This window comes from Camelus bactrianus, chromosome 14 (assembly GCF_048773025.1).
Source record: "Camelus bactrianus isolate YW-2024 breed Bactrian camel chromosome 14, ASM4877302v1, whole genome shotgun sequence".
Lineage (NCBI taxonomy): Eukaryota > Metazoa > Chordata > Mammalia > Artiodactyla > Camelidae > Camelus > Camelus bactrianus.
Window position 1 is genome coordinate 44,402,355 of NC_133552.1, and position 16,192 is coordinate 44,418,546.

General features: G+C 34.8%; 1 protein-coding gene across 2 annotated transcripts in view; it reads left to right on the forward strand.

The window, feature by feature from the left end:
- Nucleotides 1-15,874, forward strand: part of UCHL3 (ubiquitin C-terminal hydrolase L3) — a 28,266-nt gene extending 12,392 nt beyond the window's left edge. The window contains exons 5-8 of one of the 2 annotated variants that reach the window (XM_045509127.2): nt 6,010-6,201; nt 10,440-10,515; nt 14,993-15,051; nt 15,658-15,874. In XM_045509127.2, coding sequence (XP_045365083.1) covers nt 6,010-6,201; nt 10,440-10,515; nt 14,993-15,051; nt 15,658-15,741 — 411 coding nt within the window. In that variant the 3' untranslated portion in view covers nt 15,742-15,874. The remainder of the gene's footprint in view (nt 1-6,009; nt 6,202-10,439; nt 10,516-14,992; nt 15,052-15,657) is intronic. The other variant, XM_010973541.3, reaches the window with a different exon arrangement.
- The last annotated feature ends 318 nt before the right edge of the window (nt 15,875-16,192 follow it).

Sequence of the window (16,192 nt, forward strand, 5' to 3'; positions counted from 1 at the left end):
CATTTGCTGTGTGATAGTAAGCACTCAGTGTTAGCTTTTATTATTGTTGACTGATGAGCATACAAAGATACCTGTGTGAATATATTTATTACACCTTTGTTTATAACTGTAGAAAACTAGAAATAAGGTAAAGATGCAGTAGTGTTTTTATGGTATTTCTATTTAAGGAATAATATGTTGTAATGAAAAATAATGCAGATACAGTGTATTGAGGTGGATAGATGCTCTAAGTATATGAAAAGTGAAAAAAGCAATGTGAAGAATATGATTTTTTCTATAAATAACAGTTTTATAAATAAAAATTTTAACAAATTGCTAAAGGCCAAGTATAGGCTAGCATACTATAAAATCCCTGAAAGCATCCCCAAAGGGGAACTCACATCCACTCTCCACAGACCTCACTAGGTATTTATGAGCTAAACTAGGGACGAGGCAAGAGAGCCCTAAGATACAGGCCTGAGGGAAGGAAGCAGCTTTTACTTTTCCTTCTCCCCTGTGGAATAAAACCTAATGATACTGAGACAGAAAACCTTCCCTGGAGAAGGGAACAGATAAAACTATCCCTTCGGGGAGGGCGGGGAATTCCTATGACAGAAATCAATGGAGGGAGGGAAGGAAGGATCCCTTAGGAGGCCTTGTCCTTGATATCTAGGTACAGACAGCCTACCTGTGATGGAGGCTGAACCAGCTCCACAAAGAATGCCTCCACCTTCCCACCCTTAGACCAGCAAGCACCAAAAACAAGTGTCAGAAGTATGGAGTGGGCTGAGATCATGAAGAGAGACCATCTCTGAGGCATAGACTCTGAGAAAAATCCTAAAGCTCTGGGTGGAACAAGGACATTGAAATAGAAGGCACTCAACAACCCAGCTCCTCCCCTCAGCACACGGTAATGCCAGACGAACTTTAAGCTGGGGATTTGCTGAGGGTAACCATACAAAAACAAAACCAAACAGCACAGCTCCTAACTAGACTGACTCAACTGTACACCCTAAATTCCTAGCAGAAGAGGAGGCATGCCCATTTCCAGGCATAGTTTTTATCTCTGCATGCTTCTCCACACGCTGTATGGCTTTTAACCAAAAATTATAAGACAAAGAAGAAAAGAAGAATAACATACTATCACAAGACAAAGCAATCAATAGAATCAGACTCAGATTTGATCCAGATGTTGGAACTGTCAGATGCATTTTAAAATAACTAGGGGTGGGTATAGCTCAGTGGTAGAGCACATGCTTAGCATGTACGAGGTCCTGGGTTCAGTGTGGCCAGAGGAAAAAGACACATTAGATACAAAGGAACAAAGATAAGAATTATGCCAGACTTCGCATCAGAAATTATGCAAGCCAGAATAATGGAATCATATTTTTAAAATGCTGAAAGAATTCGATGGAACAAAAATGCCATTCAGAAATAAAGGAGGAAGTATTTTAGATAAGCAAAAACTGAGAGAATTCATTACAAGCTTACCTGCACTACAACTTGAATCTACACAAAGAATTGGAGAGCACTGGAAATGGAACAAGTGAAGGTAAATATAAAATAAATATTTTTTTAAATTGTTCTAAAAGATGATTAAGTGTCTTAAGTAAAAATAATAACTGTGTATTATAACTTTATAGCACATATGAAAAGAAAATATATGACAATAGTGTAGCAGATGGGAGGAAGAAATTGGGATAATTCTGCTATTCTTAACACTACATATGAAGCGATGTAATATTATTTGAAGGAACACTGTGAGTAAAGATAAAAATTGTAAATCCTAGGGCAATTACTGAAAAAGGTAAAAAGAAACATTAACAATTAGATAAAACAGAATCACTAAAATAACCCCCCAAAAGGCAAAAAAGGAACAAAGAACAGGTGTAAGATGATAAGTTTTAATATAACCACATTCATAGTTAAATGAAACTAGTAATATGCAAATGGTCTAAATATAAATACAAATTGAAAGAAAGATGATCACATTGGTTAAAAAAGCAAGACTCAATTATATATTCTCCAAGAGAAAGTCACTTTAAATATAAAGACATGGAAAGATTGAGATTAAAAGAATGGGAAAAGGTATACAATGCAAGTAACAACAACAAAAAAAGCTGGGATAACTATATCAACATTAGATGAAGTAGACTACAGAATAAGGAGTATTACCAGTGATCAAGAAGGACATTACAATAGAATAAGTAGGACAATTCACCAAGAACACATAATATACATATAACATAAAGTTTGTGTATGTGGTTAAAAACAAAGCCTTTAAAAATATAAGGCAAACACTGATAAAACTGAAGGGAGAAATAGACAAATTCACAATTATAGTTGGGAGATTTCAGCACTCCTCTCAGTAATTGGTAGAACAAGTAGAGAAAGAGAATAAGAACGTAAAAGACCTGAACAACATAATCTACTTGGCCCTGTTAACATTCATGGAAAACTCCATCCAGCAACAGCTGAGTGTTATTTTTAAGTGCGCATGGATAGGCCATATCCTGGATCAGAAAATAAATCTTAACAACTTTTTAAAAAATTTAAATTACATGAAGAATGTTTTCTAACTATAATAGAATTAAATTAGAAATCAGAAAAAATTATCTGGAAATTTTCCATGTACGTAGAAATTAAACAACACACTTCTGAATAGGTCGCGGATCAAAGAGGAAGTTACAAAGGAAATTACGAAACATTTTGAGCATCAATTTTGGTTTCTAAAAAAAGGCTTGGATATTAGAAAACATTTTGAATTGAATGAAAAAATTTAAATGTATCAAAATTTACAAGTTATAGCTAAAGCTGGTATTAGAGTAAAATCTAACATGAAATGCTTATAGCAGAAAAGAAAAGGCAGGGATTAGAGAAAAATTTATAGCACTAAATGCTTATGGTAGAAAATAATAAAAGCTTCATGTCAGGGATCTAAGTTTTTATATTAAGGTAGCAAAAAAACAAATTAAACCCAAAGCAAGCAGAAGAAATAATTAAAAGTAAAAATCAGTGAAATTCATTATTCTAGAGGTCCCACAGCCAATGCAGTAAGGTAAGAAAAAAGAAATAGAGGGCATATTGGTTGGAAGGAAGAAGTATAAATGTCTGTATTTAAAGAAAGTATGGGTTTTTAATGTAGAAAACTGTTATTAAAAAAAGGGGGGAAAGAGACTGTGTGGTAATGTCATGAAAGACCAAGGCTGTTGAAAATGCTCCAGGTTAAAGGATACAAATCAATTCAATATCTGCTCCCAGATTTGAACCTGAGGGGAAATACTACAAAGGACATGAATGGATCAACTGACAAAATTAAAATGTGGATGGAAGGTTAGACAAAAGAATTATATCTATGTAAAATTGCCAAGATGATAACTGCCATTATGTTAGAGAATTTTCTTAGGCTTAGGAATTATTGAAGCATTTAGGGGTAAAGGACCATGATATATATCTCGAGAGAGATATATATAACTCACCCACAAATGGTTCAGGATAAAAAGCTATGTAGAGAGAGAGTGTAAGTACAGATGATAAAGCAAATTGGGGTAAAATGTCATAGGTAAATCTGGGTGTTTCCTGTACTATTTTTATTTTTGTAGCTCTCTGTAAATTTAAAAAAATTTCTTTTTTTCATTTTTATTGAAGTATAGTCCATTTACAATGTTATGTCAATTTCTGGTATACAGCGCAATGCTTCAGTCATACATGAACATACATAGATTTGTTTTCATTTTATTTTTCACCATAGATTACTACAAGATATTGAATATAGTTCCCTGTGCTGTACAGTATGAACTTATTTATTAAAAATTTTTTTAAATGTTTTAAAATACATTCTTCAAAAGTGGCAAAAGAAGAGGGCCATCATACCAGAAGTCAGAAAGCCCTTTTCTCACAATGAGCAACAGTCAGGGATGAGGTCATGTCTGCCTTCAGAACAGAGAGCAGGTTTGCTTACTGCTTGTTGTAAGACATCAGTTTCCCCAAGCGCAGTGTACCTACCTCTCCAGTATGGCAGCCCCTTGTGTGTGCAGCCATCCATCTGGGCCCTCTGTGTCGCCCTGTGTGAACCGACACAAACATAGTGATGATGGCGCTCCTTGCTGTGCTATGAGGAAAGTCCTTTTTCTCTGACCTGGGAGTCTCCTGTCTTCTGCCAGTGCCCATGAAAATGTAACAGGATCACTTCTTAGATTGAGAGGGTAAAGTCACATCCCAGACCTGACAGTCTAGTCCTCTGAACATGTACTCCCCGTACCTATTTCTTTTCCTCACACCGAATTATTGGTGAGGAATACCTTTCCCATTTTGCCTGCCCAAACCCTGTGCATTCTTTCAGTGTGCCTGTTTAGTTCTAGTTCTGGTTTAGTAATCTCTCTCTCTCTCCCCAGATGCTTAGAAAATTTTTGTTTTCTCCACTACTCAGTCACTTCTCCCTCCCTCTCTTCCTTTACTCCATTTCTTTCTCCTCTTCATCTATTTCCCTTTTTTTCTTCCCCATTCTTTCCTCTCTTTCTCTTATTTAAATGTAGTCAGGTTGAATATGACAAACTTCTATTAGACTGTGTCTGTGAGAGCAGACACTTTATTATACATACCTTTGTTCCCATATAGAGCCAAGTATAGGATTTATTTATGTATTTCTAATTAATTGATTCTAATTATAAGCAACTAAAGTGTTCATAAACATGTTTTTAAAACTGTCTTCACAACGATAACTTTATTTTAGGTTACTGTATTGTTCACATAGATTAAAAGTATTAAGTAGAATCATAGAATTTTCAGGGTTGAATGAGTGTTAGAAATTATTTAGGGAAATCTTCATTTTCCTAAAGAGAATAGTTAGTGAAATCCATTATCACTAAGGACTTGTATCACTATTCCTATGGCTGCTGCTTACTATCGTTATAAGTGATTATAATTTTGTCATACTGCTTTAAATTGAATTTCATGCACTGATGTTATTTATTGGAGGTGACAGTTACAAAATTATCATTGGGATTACCATTAATAAGTTTGTTATTATTAGCATGTGCATGTCTTGGAGAACTGTTGGGTTCAATTCACCCTTTATGGTATAATAGTGTTTGAAAGGGTGACTCAAAATATCTAATTTTAAGAAGATTACTCCTCTCTTTATTGGAATCTAGTCTAATAAATTAATATAAACATCTTTTTCTTGGCCACTTAAGCTATACACCATAGTGCTTAAGATCCCTGGAGTCTAGAACCAGATTTCCTGTGTTTGAATCCCAGCTTTGCCACTTGCTGGGTCCTGTTACTTAATCTCTTTGTGCTCGGACTCCTCATTTGTAAAGTGAGAATAATTACAGTAACTGTCACATGGGGTAACTGTCACTGGGAGATGAAATGAATTGATAAATATAAAGTGCTTAAAAGACTGCCTGGCACGAAATAAGTGATACATATTTTAACATAATTTTTTTTTGCTTAAAGATGGCTAATAGGCCATGATAGTTTCCATTTAACTTGTCAGCCTAAGTGAGAGGACAGTTTATGCGCGACATCAGCTTCTGAGGCATTTATTTCACTCCTCTATATTTTAAAGTGGTTTTTTATTCCTTAGAGCTTACTCCTTCTAAGGAATTCTTTTACCGATGCCTGTCACCATACGTTTTCTTTTATACATAGTTCTTTGGGTGTTTTGTATGTGTTACACATTTTGTGTGTGTGTGTTCTTTAAAAAAAAAAAACAGTTTGATCTAATAATTCTGCTTTCATGGCTTTCAAATAATCAATTCCATGAGTCTGTGCTATGCAAATGAGGATATGTAAATATTTTAGATGTGCACTTACAGAAGCTCTGGAATGTAACCTGATATCTTGGTTATATGCTTCCACTTTACATGCCTTTAACTGACACTCATTTACAATCCTTTTCTAGATTATAGTTGATTAAAAGTACTAGGCCATATAAATCCAAGTGTGACCATACGTTGCTTTTAAGAATAAATGATCGCCCAGTAACGTGGTCTAAGTAAAATGTTCTCTTTTTCAATTATGTAGTCCTCCTCGCCATCCTCATCACAGCCTCATTCTAGCCACTGCAGAACGAAGGCCTCATCATTGTGTCACCATGCATCCCTGCCCTGGGTCAAACGTAACCATGTAGGCCCTGCAAAGGCTACCAGTCCATCTCTCCGTCTTCGTCGCTGGCGACCCTTCTTACGCCTACCATCTTTGGGTCTCCATTCTGTTGTAAGTGTAGTCAATCTTCCATCTCTTCTTCCAGTGACAAGGGCAGTCCATTTTTTTTCCCTTAAACTTCTTCAGTCTTCAGAGTGCTTTTCTCTTGGTTCATCAGTCATTAGCTTGTTCTCCCCCAGTAAGATTGCAAGCATACCTCTGTGCTTTGCAGTCCAGCTTGACTTTCACCAGTGCCTTGGTGAACATCCATCTTTCCACCCCATATCTGGCCGACATAAGGGTCCCTGCCTCTTGGTGAGTGCTGACTGACATTCATGATAACGTTTAAGTTCCTGTCAGTTGTTAAAGTGACTATGTATATTCTCTTACCTTTCATCTTTCCAGTTTCATTTAGTTGACTCAGGTCAACAAATGCTGTGTACCTTCTGAGTTCTTTGCCATCTCTTACTTTTTTTTTTTTTTTTTCATGTTTCTGAACATGACATTAGTCTCTTGTCATGCTTGGGGTTACTTTACTTACTCTGTCCTTAATCTAATCCCTCATGGTGTAGGGTGTTTCATCTAAGCTATTTTATTCCCTGAGGTGGCTCAGGTACTTGGTTTAATCTTGATCCAATCTTCCCTGCCTATTCAGTTTCTAAAGATCTTTTCCAAGTAGGAGGTGAAGATTTTGCCCTTGTGAATTGATATAGGCTTCCCATAAATTTTATAATTTCTCCTTCCTAGGTTGGTAATATTAGCAGACTGTTAAAAAGTACATTTGTTCTTATAATCTTGCTATATTATCTTAAATGTTGAGACTGATGATGGAATTCTAACAATGCTCATAAATTGAAATAAAATGCAGGATTAGGCAACTACAACTCTTGTCTTTCTGATGTTTTAGAAAATGAGTGACAATGCCTGTAGTTTGGCAGAGCCTACCTAGAAGTGCTACATCTGAAAGATTTGGTGTATGGCATACATTTATAAGAAACTTCACACTTCGGCAAATCATGGTGACTTTTGAAGCCAGAGGAAGTCTGATTACACGTACTTTAATGCTTAAACAAAATTAAAAGTTGATGTTAAACATTCTTTCCTTCCCCTTATTTACTGTCCTGGAGCCGTACTCAAACTATTAAGTGGAGTCGTGGCACTTTTCCTTAAACATCTGCTTTCACCAAATATCAGTATGGTCATCAACAAACTGGTGTCTCTCTGTTTCATTATCCTCATTGGGTCACAACATGCATTTGTCATTTTTATTTATTTATCCATTGGATATTTATTGCTTCCCTACTGTGCCATAGAGTAAAACTCTCATTTTGTAAATTCTGACTTGGGCACAATTGATTCCAAATAGGAATAAGTTCCTTTGTACTGAAAAAACATTCTAAATATAAATGAACATGTCATAAAAATTGGCATTCCCAATTTTGTATGTTTTTATGTAATGTTGATCTTTGCTCCATATAAATTCCATTGCTTTATAACTTCATAAATGTTTTAATAGCCTTGTGGTTAAGAACATGTATTCTAGAATGACACTGCCTGGATTGGAAACCAGATTCTATCACTTACTAGCTATGTGACCTAGAGCATGTTAACAACACTTCTGTGCCTCAGTTTTCTTGAGAGTACAATGGCTATAGCTATATTATCTACCTTGTAGGGTTTATATGACAATTAGTTGGTCAGCTCTTATAAAGCACTTAGAACAGTGCCTGGCATATAGTAAGTGCCACAATCATAAATTTAAACTATATTTTTTTGTAATTTGAAATTTCTACTTAGTATTTAATTAGTTTCTATCTAGTTGATTTGTCATATCACTTGTTAATTCTTTGAGGTAGTAAGAACTGTTGTGTCCTAAATTAGGAAACTTTGTAAAAAATAACATAAAAATATGGGCAAAAATTTTCTAATCTGTAGCTTCTGGTTTTTGCCTTTTGTTATTAATTGGTCATTTTTTTTTGAAACAGAAGACTTTTTGGAATTTGCTTTTTATTTATTGTTCTCGTTTTTAGTGCAATAATGTTTAAGCGATTGGATAATTATAGATTGCAGACTCTGACTAGTTGAGTTGACCAAAGAAAAAGACTTGTAACATGTACTGAAGTTTTGTGGAAGGAAATTTTGAGTATTTCTTATCTTTTATAATAGCTTGAAGGCTTTTCATGCCCTCTTTAGGGTTTTGTAGTTTTGGATAAAAGCTACAATGATCCACAATTTTGAGTAACTAGATTTAGTGATTTCTGTCATGTGATAATGTAGTGTTAATAGTGTAATAGTGCATAATATTTATATGATACCAGTTTACTAAATAGTTTCAAACATTTTATTTAAATCTCAAAACGGATAAGAAACCCATGCTCACTGGGGTTGGGTACATAGTCAGATCTCTTGATTCCAGTTTTATTACTTTTATCTCTAGTGCAGTTACATTTACTGACAAAACATGAAAAATAGAAGCTATAAAATGTATTATTCTTAAGAGACTGTGTTAAGATAAGTAATTTTAAAAACACAATAGGTCAAAAGATTGAAAATACTTGATATCCTATTGAAAAACTGTGTTTTAAAATGAATAAATCAAGCCCCTTTCCTAGTTGAGTAAAGAATTCCTTCCAGTATTTTTGTTATAGAATTGAAGTTATAATTTGTAGAATTGCCTAGATTTAGCTTTGAAAATGGAGTTCTCTTCTGGTCATTGGTAAAACGAGGGTATTGGATTGAGTGATCACTAAAATTTGTGATTCTATGACCAGGAAAATAAGGGAACTCATCACTGTCTTTAAGTGTTTGAAGAAATATCACGTTGAAGAGGGATTAGACTTTTTTAAAGATGATGGAAAATATTGGGACACATTTTTTGCCTCAGTACGAGGGATAATTTTAACAAAACTGTCAAAATGTAATGGACTTCCTGAAAACCTGGTGACAGTTCCCTGTTGTTGGAGCCACCACTAGATGGGGCTCCAGTAGAGAGGAGACTAGAATTGGAGCAGCTGTAAAACCACATGACTTTGATTCCTGCCAATTATGGAATTCTTTAGTTCTAGGTTGAATTTAGGAAGAACTAGTCTACCACAACAACTTATGTTATGTTTCTCCCATTCGTAATTTGAGGGAAATAATCTCTGAAGAATGATGTGAGATTAGGTGAGTCACTATCGGTAAATGTTTTGGAAGTATCCAGTAAAGCCAAGAGAGCAATGTTTATTCTGTGTCTCTCAATTTCTGCATCTGAAAACCTCATATTCCTTAAAACTTAAAATTATACACTTGCTTGAAGGTGAAAAAGTAAAAATTTTAGAGTTAAGATACTGTTGTGTTACTTACTGGATAATAAATAATGTGAGGCATAATTTGATGTGTGCCTCTTTAAAACTTTTTACCTCTAAAATTTGTCCTTGCATTTAACAGTAATTATATTTCATTTAAAACTGTTTAGATTTGCTATATAGCTAACAGATATTAGTATTAACTGTGTAGTCACTGTGTATTGTAGACAGTGCCCCTTAATCATGTACTGACTTTGCATAAGTTGTTTGAATGTCTAAGGAATGGAGCACATATTGCTTGTGCAAGATGAATGTGGTAAGCTGAAAAAAACCTAGGTATAGTTTTAATTTCAGATAGTTCACTAAGAAAGCAAGAGAAAAAATCATAGGCTAAGTTAATTTTATTGTAATTTGCTTGTGCTCCCCTTTTCTCCTTTCATCTTTTGGGGTGTTTTCCTGCTTCTATTCATTTTTAAACTTTTTGAATCTAAGATTAGTGAAAATACTTGTTTTATTCTAAAACCATTGCTTTGCTCAAAAAATGAGATCATCAAGGTTAAATCAGTAAGGGAATTACTCACTTTCTTGATGTCTTAAAATTTAATTTGAAAAGAATTTCTTTAACTCTGTTTAGGCTATTGTTAAATTTCTAAAAACGTTATTATTTCAAATTTCAAAAATTAGATTAGTTCATGCATTCATTTCCTTTGGCAAGTTTGCATTGTGCATCTACTGTGTAACAGGTGTTGAGCTAGATGCTGGGGCTTCCCAGGTGAACACAATTTTAGGTTTTTAGATCAGTTGAAATTAAGAAAGATGCACTTTGAGTCAGTGTTTTCTTTGTTGATGGGTGAGCACATTGTTATAAATGTAAGCTTGTTCACTCTTTATCCATCATATCAAAGATTAAGCCTTGAATTATAATGGGTAAATGTTTCTCATGTCATTTAATATTATTTGTATGTATTTACATGTACTTGATTGATTAACATATATAATATGTATTTTCCCCTCCTATTCCAGGCACCAAATATAGATGAAAAAGTAGATCTTCATTTTATTGCGTTAGTTCATGTAGATGGGCACCTCTATGAATTAGGTAAGAAATACTTTAATTTATTCTGGGGAGAGAAATAGTAAATGGAAAAGACTATGATAAACATGACTGTTGAAAAAAAAAACATGACTGTTGATATTGATTGTATTTACTTAAATTAACTGATTACCTTATGACATTGAGTTGGAAAAATAAAAATATTTTTGGTGTTCAGGTAACTTATAATTCAAGGATGTTTGCATACCACTTTTGCATTTTAGCAAAGCAGGAAAGTAGAAATCATTACAGGAAACTCTTGTATATCATTTCAGCAGTCTTTACTAAATTTTTGAGTTGGTTATTATCAGCGTCTTGGATGGACCGTTTTGATCCTGGAGCTAGTTATAAAACATAGTATAATATTCATAATGACTGGTTTTTGTATTCTGTAATGAGTAGCGCTAGTTTTCAGGCTTTTGTTCTATCCCTTTGTATCACATCTGATTTTTAGAAAGCCCTTACAGGAGTCTATGTTTTCTGGCAACAGTTCCCTAAGGCATGTGTCAAAGTACCCATGATTAATTACTTGGTATTTTGGCCTATACCTGCACTTACGTTTTAAAAAGTTTAACTATTGGTGGATTACTTCAGGGACTATTTGGAGGAGAGCCTGATCATTTTAATTGATTCATTCAGACAGAATAAACTTGTTAATGATTCTTTCTACTATAAGTAGATAGTACTTATAAGGCCTCCTTGTCCTTCTCCACAAGACCTTCTTGGATTAAAAAAGGCCAAATAAACAGAAAAGTGATATCCTTTTCAGTTTCTAGATACCATGATTTTTAGTTCTCTTTCTTCTCATTTGCTGTTAAATATTAACTTTACACTTTCATTTTCCTAACTGAAAGACAAGAGTTCTGAAAGGACTCTTAACTGTGACTGTAAATGTGGTCCATAAAATTTAGATGGATTTTAAATATGACAACCGAATAATACACTTTATTTTTAAAAAGTAGCTCCATTAAAAGGGACCAGGAAAGGAAAGGACATAGTATTTAAGAAGTATACAAGCCTGTGGGTTGTCTACAATAGTAGAGTGATTTGAGTAGGAATCAAACTAAAATGAAGTCATTGTTACGGGAATACGCAATAGACCCCACAGAGCAGTTTGGAAGGGTGCTTTGTTAACTCAGTCTCTAAAATCTAGATAGAGATAAGATGTAAAGGGATTGGGGATTCCAAATGCCTGACTGATTGCTGGAAGCTAGTTTCTGCCCTGGATTTTGAAAAATAAAGAATAACTAGTAGAATTAGAAGCACAAGGGAGTGCTGAGACTTACCAGACACATTCTCTTGGCTTCAATAAATTTCGATTTAGGAAAGGCCAGAGAAACAATGAACGTGATCCATAACCAGAGACTGTAAAAGTAACGGTGACTTTCAGAATGAGAGACTTAATAATAGAACAAACAATCACATCTAAACAACATGCAGGAGGAAAAAATCTCTGACCATCTGATTAGGAAGGAACGAGTTGTCTAAAAACCTCAGTTTGACTCCTTAGCGAGCTCTCTGAGCTCAGAGGCTAAAAGGGCAGTAGAGGGAAAGATATACATCGAGGGTAAGCTACATAGGAAGCACTGGTTCTCTTTTATAGCATGCAAGGTCAGCACAAAAGAATTTAAAATCAGTTTGAAGTAAGAGCATCAGAGAAGAAAGGCAGAACTACTGAGGTCTTGTGTAGTTCAAGTATTCTTTAGCAGGAAGACTGATCAATATGGCTGATGGAGAGTTAGAGCCCTTTGGGGATTGCATTCTTTAAATGAGCTTAAAGCATTTCAGAGTTCTAAAGAATAGCCTTTATCTTTGAGATGTCCTCGAGGACAGGGGCAAATGAAGATGGGCAGTTGCTGACTCATTGCAAGAGAAACCTGCGGTAGCCCTGATGCGGATTCCTAGTAAATTTAAAAGGAATGTTGAGCAAGAGGAGTGTTGAGTTAGTGAATAGGAAACAGTGGTTAAAAGAACAGCATATGGTTTTTAAGAAAAAATCATCTCTAAGTAACCTTATTTTTAAAACAAGGCTGTATGATTGTGGACGTGGTGCAAGTTAATTTCTGCAGGACAATTATTTAACAAAGGGTAGTGATAGTCTTTAATGTATTCATTCCGTACCTAATAGTAAGGTTAGTGGTGAAGGGACTGAGTTGTTCATATGTTATCAGCCCTTGTCCTTAGGGCGTCATGTAGTTCCTGGCATATGTCCTTTTGATTTGTCCATGTCATTCTCTGAGTACTTTCTTTCTAGTAGAACATTCCCTGGCTCAACTATTATTTTCCATGCACCAGCTCTGTGTTTAGCCACTTCTCCAAGGAGCCCTGGTTCCTTTTATTGGAAAAGGATGATTAGAACCAAGATCTGGGTGCTGGATGTACTCATTGCTACTAAGATGCCATTACTAATAAGAAAACAAATATGTGTATGTATATGTATGACTGGGACATTGTGCTGTACACCAGAAATGGACACACTGTAACTGACTGTACTTAAGTGAAAAAAAAAATAAATAAAAATAAAATTAACACAAAAGAAGAAAAAGATACCATTACTTTTAGGCCCTCTCAAAGGACAGAGGTAGGAAATATTTATATACTTTGTATTTGTAGGCACATGTATGTGAATATGGGTATGTATGCACATACATCTGTTTCTCTGTATATTAGAAAGTATTTATTTAGAGCAACATTTCTAATTCTAATCTAATATTACACAATTTATTCTAGTGTTCTCCATGTTTGTGACTTCCTTTTCTGAACATGAGAAATCTAGATCTCGTTATCCTTCGTTTACTTCTGATTTACCCATTCCCCTGGTATATAAACAAGCTCTTGGCGACCGCAGCGTAACGCGCAGTTCCAGATGCACAGCTTCCCGCCCCCATCTGGCACACTGATCCTGGCCTGGCCCAGGCAGAGAGCAACAGGTCTCCAAAGTGTGTAGCTGCCTTCTTCCTGGTATTGTGCACGTTCCGGCTGCCTCAGCCTCCTTGAACTCTGCTCTCTTTCTCCTCGGCCTCCTAAGTGAAACTGCGGGAGGCTGCCTGGGCTCCGCTTTCCTGCGCTGGCAGATAACTGCCGTTACTGTTAGGCTTACCTAACACTTCTGGGCTACCTCTTCCCCGGTGTCTAAAAACAACTGTTTCAGATAGTTTGTCCAACTCTTTAGTTGTTTCCAGTGGAAGGACTAGTCCAGAATATTATTTCATCCTGGCTGGAGGTAGAGGTTACCTGAGTATTACTCCTTGGCTTCTCACAATGAAGATAAGAATGTAGCTTTCCTTTGTCACCCTCTTTACTTACTTTTCCTTCCCAGTCACAAAACATATACTTTACATTTTTCTGTTCTTCCAGTATTGTTATAGTTTATATTCTTATGACTACAGAAGTATTATTCTCAGATGAGCCATAATTAAATGTACTTTTTAACTTTTAAATTTCTCCAGATTTAATAATTGTCCTGTTTTGCTTTTTGGTTTGTTTAGTTAACTTTCACTCATATTTTTCTTTAAAAGTAGTATCTTTTAGTCCAAGTGTATCGCTATGTATGTGTATTGATTCAAACGTTTTTATTATGTTTAGAAGCCATGAAATTATAGAGGGGATTGTGTTTTAGGGCTTGAAGTTGAAGTGCCGCTTATAAAACATCTGAAATTATAGACTTGGATACAGAGTATCAGTTAACTTTGGCTTAGCATGAGTTTACATAATTCTGGACTTTTTCTTTTTTTTCATAGTATTGAAAAAGTACTAGTTTATTCAAAGTGATTATAATTATTTTTGGTGGTCAGCAAAATAATCCTAGGCTATTTAGATTGTTGCTCTCTACCCCTGCCTTGGGGCATAATTGGCAGTCGTAATGTACAAACGTTGTGGTGGCTCCCTTTCATTGGTATAAACATGTCAGTCTAAGGAGCCTTCTGATTTTGCTTTTAAAGTAAAGAAAAATTTTTTATATTTCTGTGTGTTGTAACTTTTAAAAAACTGACTTACTAATTTTGGGTATTCTTTTTAGGACATTAAAGCCAATAGTATTTATTTCTAATAAATTCTGTTAATGAAGATAATTTAGGCTTTCAAACATGGAAGCAAGATTCTAATAACTTTTAGTGTTAAAAATATAGGTCACACACTTAAAATGATTGTTTTAGGATATATTATATGATCTTTTACTTTTGCCTCACTGTGGGAGAGGAGAATGGAAGTTGCAAGTACATTATCCTGTCATTTTAATTAAGGGAAACTAGAGAGACATGACCACTAAGTAGAATATGTGATTCTTGACTAGACCCCACATAAAACAAAAACCATGGCTAAGGATACTTCTGGGGTCAGCTGGAAAATCTGCACATAAATGTTAATTGTTGATATGTTGAAAGAAAGAAAAAAGAGGAGAGGAAAGGAAAGGAAAAAGGAAAAAAAAATGAAAAGAAAAAAGAGCATTCAGCTAACCATTCAACTGTTTGTCTATTTTCCACAGATGGACGGAAACCATTTCCAATTAACCACGGGGAAACTAGTGATGAAACTTTATTAGAGGTAACAATAAAACTTGCTGGCCCACCTTTAAGTATCATTAATGCTCTTGTTAGCTTTAAAACATCTGTAAAGATAACTGGTATACCATTTCTCTGTATTTCTCCTTGTCCTTGTTCTCTTGAGAAAATCCAAGAAGAAAAATTGATTTAGTCTTAAAAATCTACAGCAGATAAAGAGGTGTGCAGAGCTCTTTGTGTGAACAAGTATCAAGTTTGGAAAAGAAGAGAATAGTATTGAAAGAGTTGCATATCTTACTCATATTTCATTAACCTTAAGGTATCATTTGTATCTTGATCCTGATTTTAGAGATTTTGAAACTTATGAATAAATTTTGTGGTTTGGAATCAATGAAATATGTAATTTTCAGTTTAAAAGTTTCTCAAAAGCATTTTAAGAAAGAACGCTTCCTATATCTTATACTTTTGTACTAAGCAAATGAGGCCACCAACCATGCACTTTTCTGGTGTCCTTTATTTTTCATTTGAGAAAAGAAGTCTATGGTATAAAATTGGTATGAATTAGGAAAATATCAAACATTTATTTATCATTTGTAAGTAAAACACATGTTTATAATCTAAAAGATGTTATATGTTTTTTTCCCTGTAGGATGCCATAGAAGTTTGCAAGAAGTTCATGGAACGTGACCCTGATGAGCTGAGGTTCAATGCCATTGCTCTTTCTGCAGCATAGCTTGTCCAGAAGGGAAGCACCAAATACTGTATTATTTGCAACAAAGTTCAATTTCTTCTCCCATACACTAACTCAAAAATTTTGATATTTTCATTAACTTGACTGATTAAACTTTATGTGAATTAAACTTTGACTTAATCTGTGTTTTATGTTATTTTTGCCCCAAATTAAAGCTGCAGTTCTTTTCTCGACTTTCTTTCTTGTGAAGGATTTATGTTATTGGATGACTAGCAATATCTCATTCTCTTTGAACTTCATGGGAGATTTTGTACTGGGACACAGGCATCATTTCCTTATATCATATATGTTAACGTATTTATTTAGCAAACATTCGTTTAGCATCTGCTTTTAATGAGCTGAATGGATACTTTTCTAGGTGCTGGAATTCAGCAGTGAACACTATGGACAAGTTCCATAGTCTTGGAGCTATGTTCTTGTGAGAATAGACAAA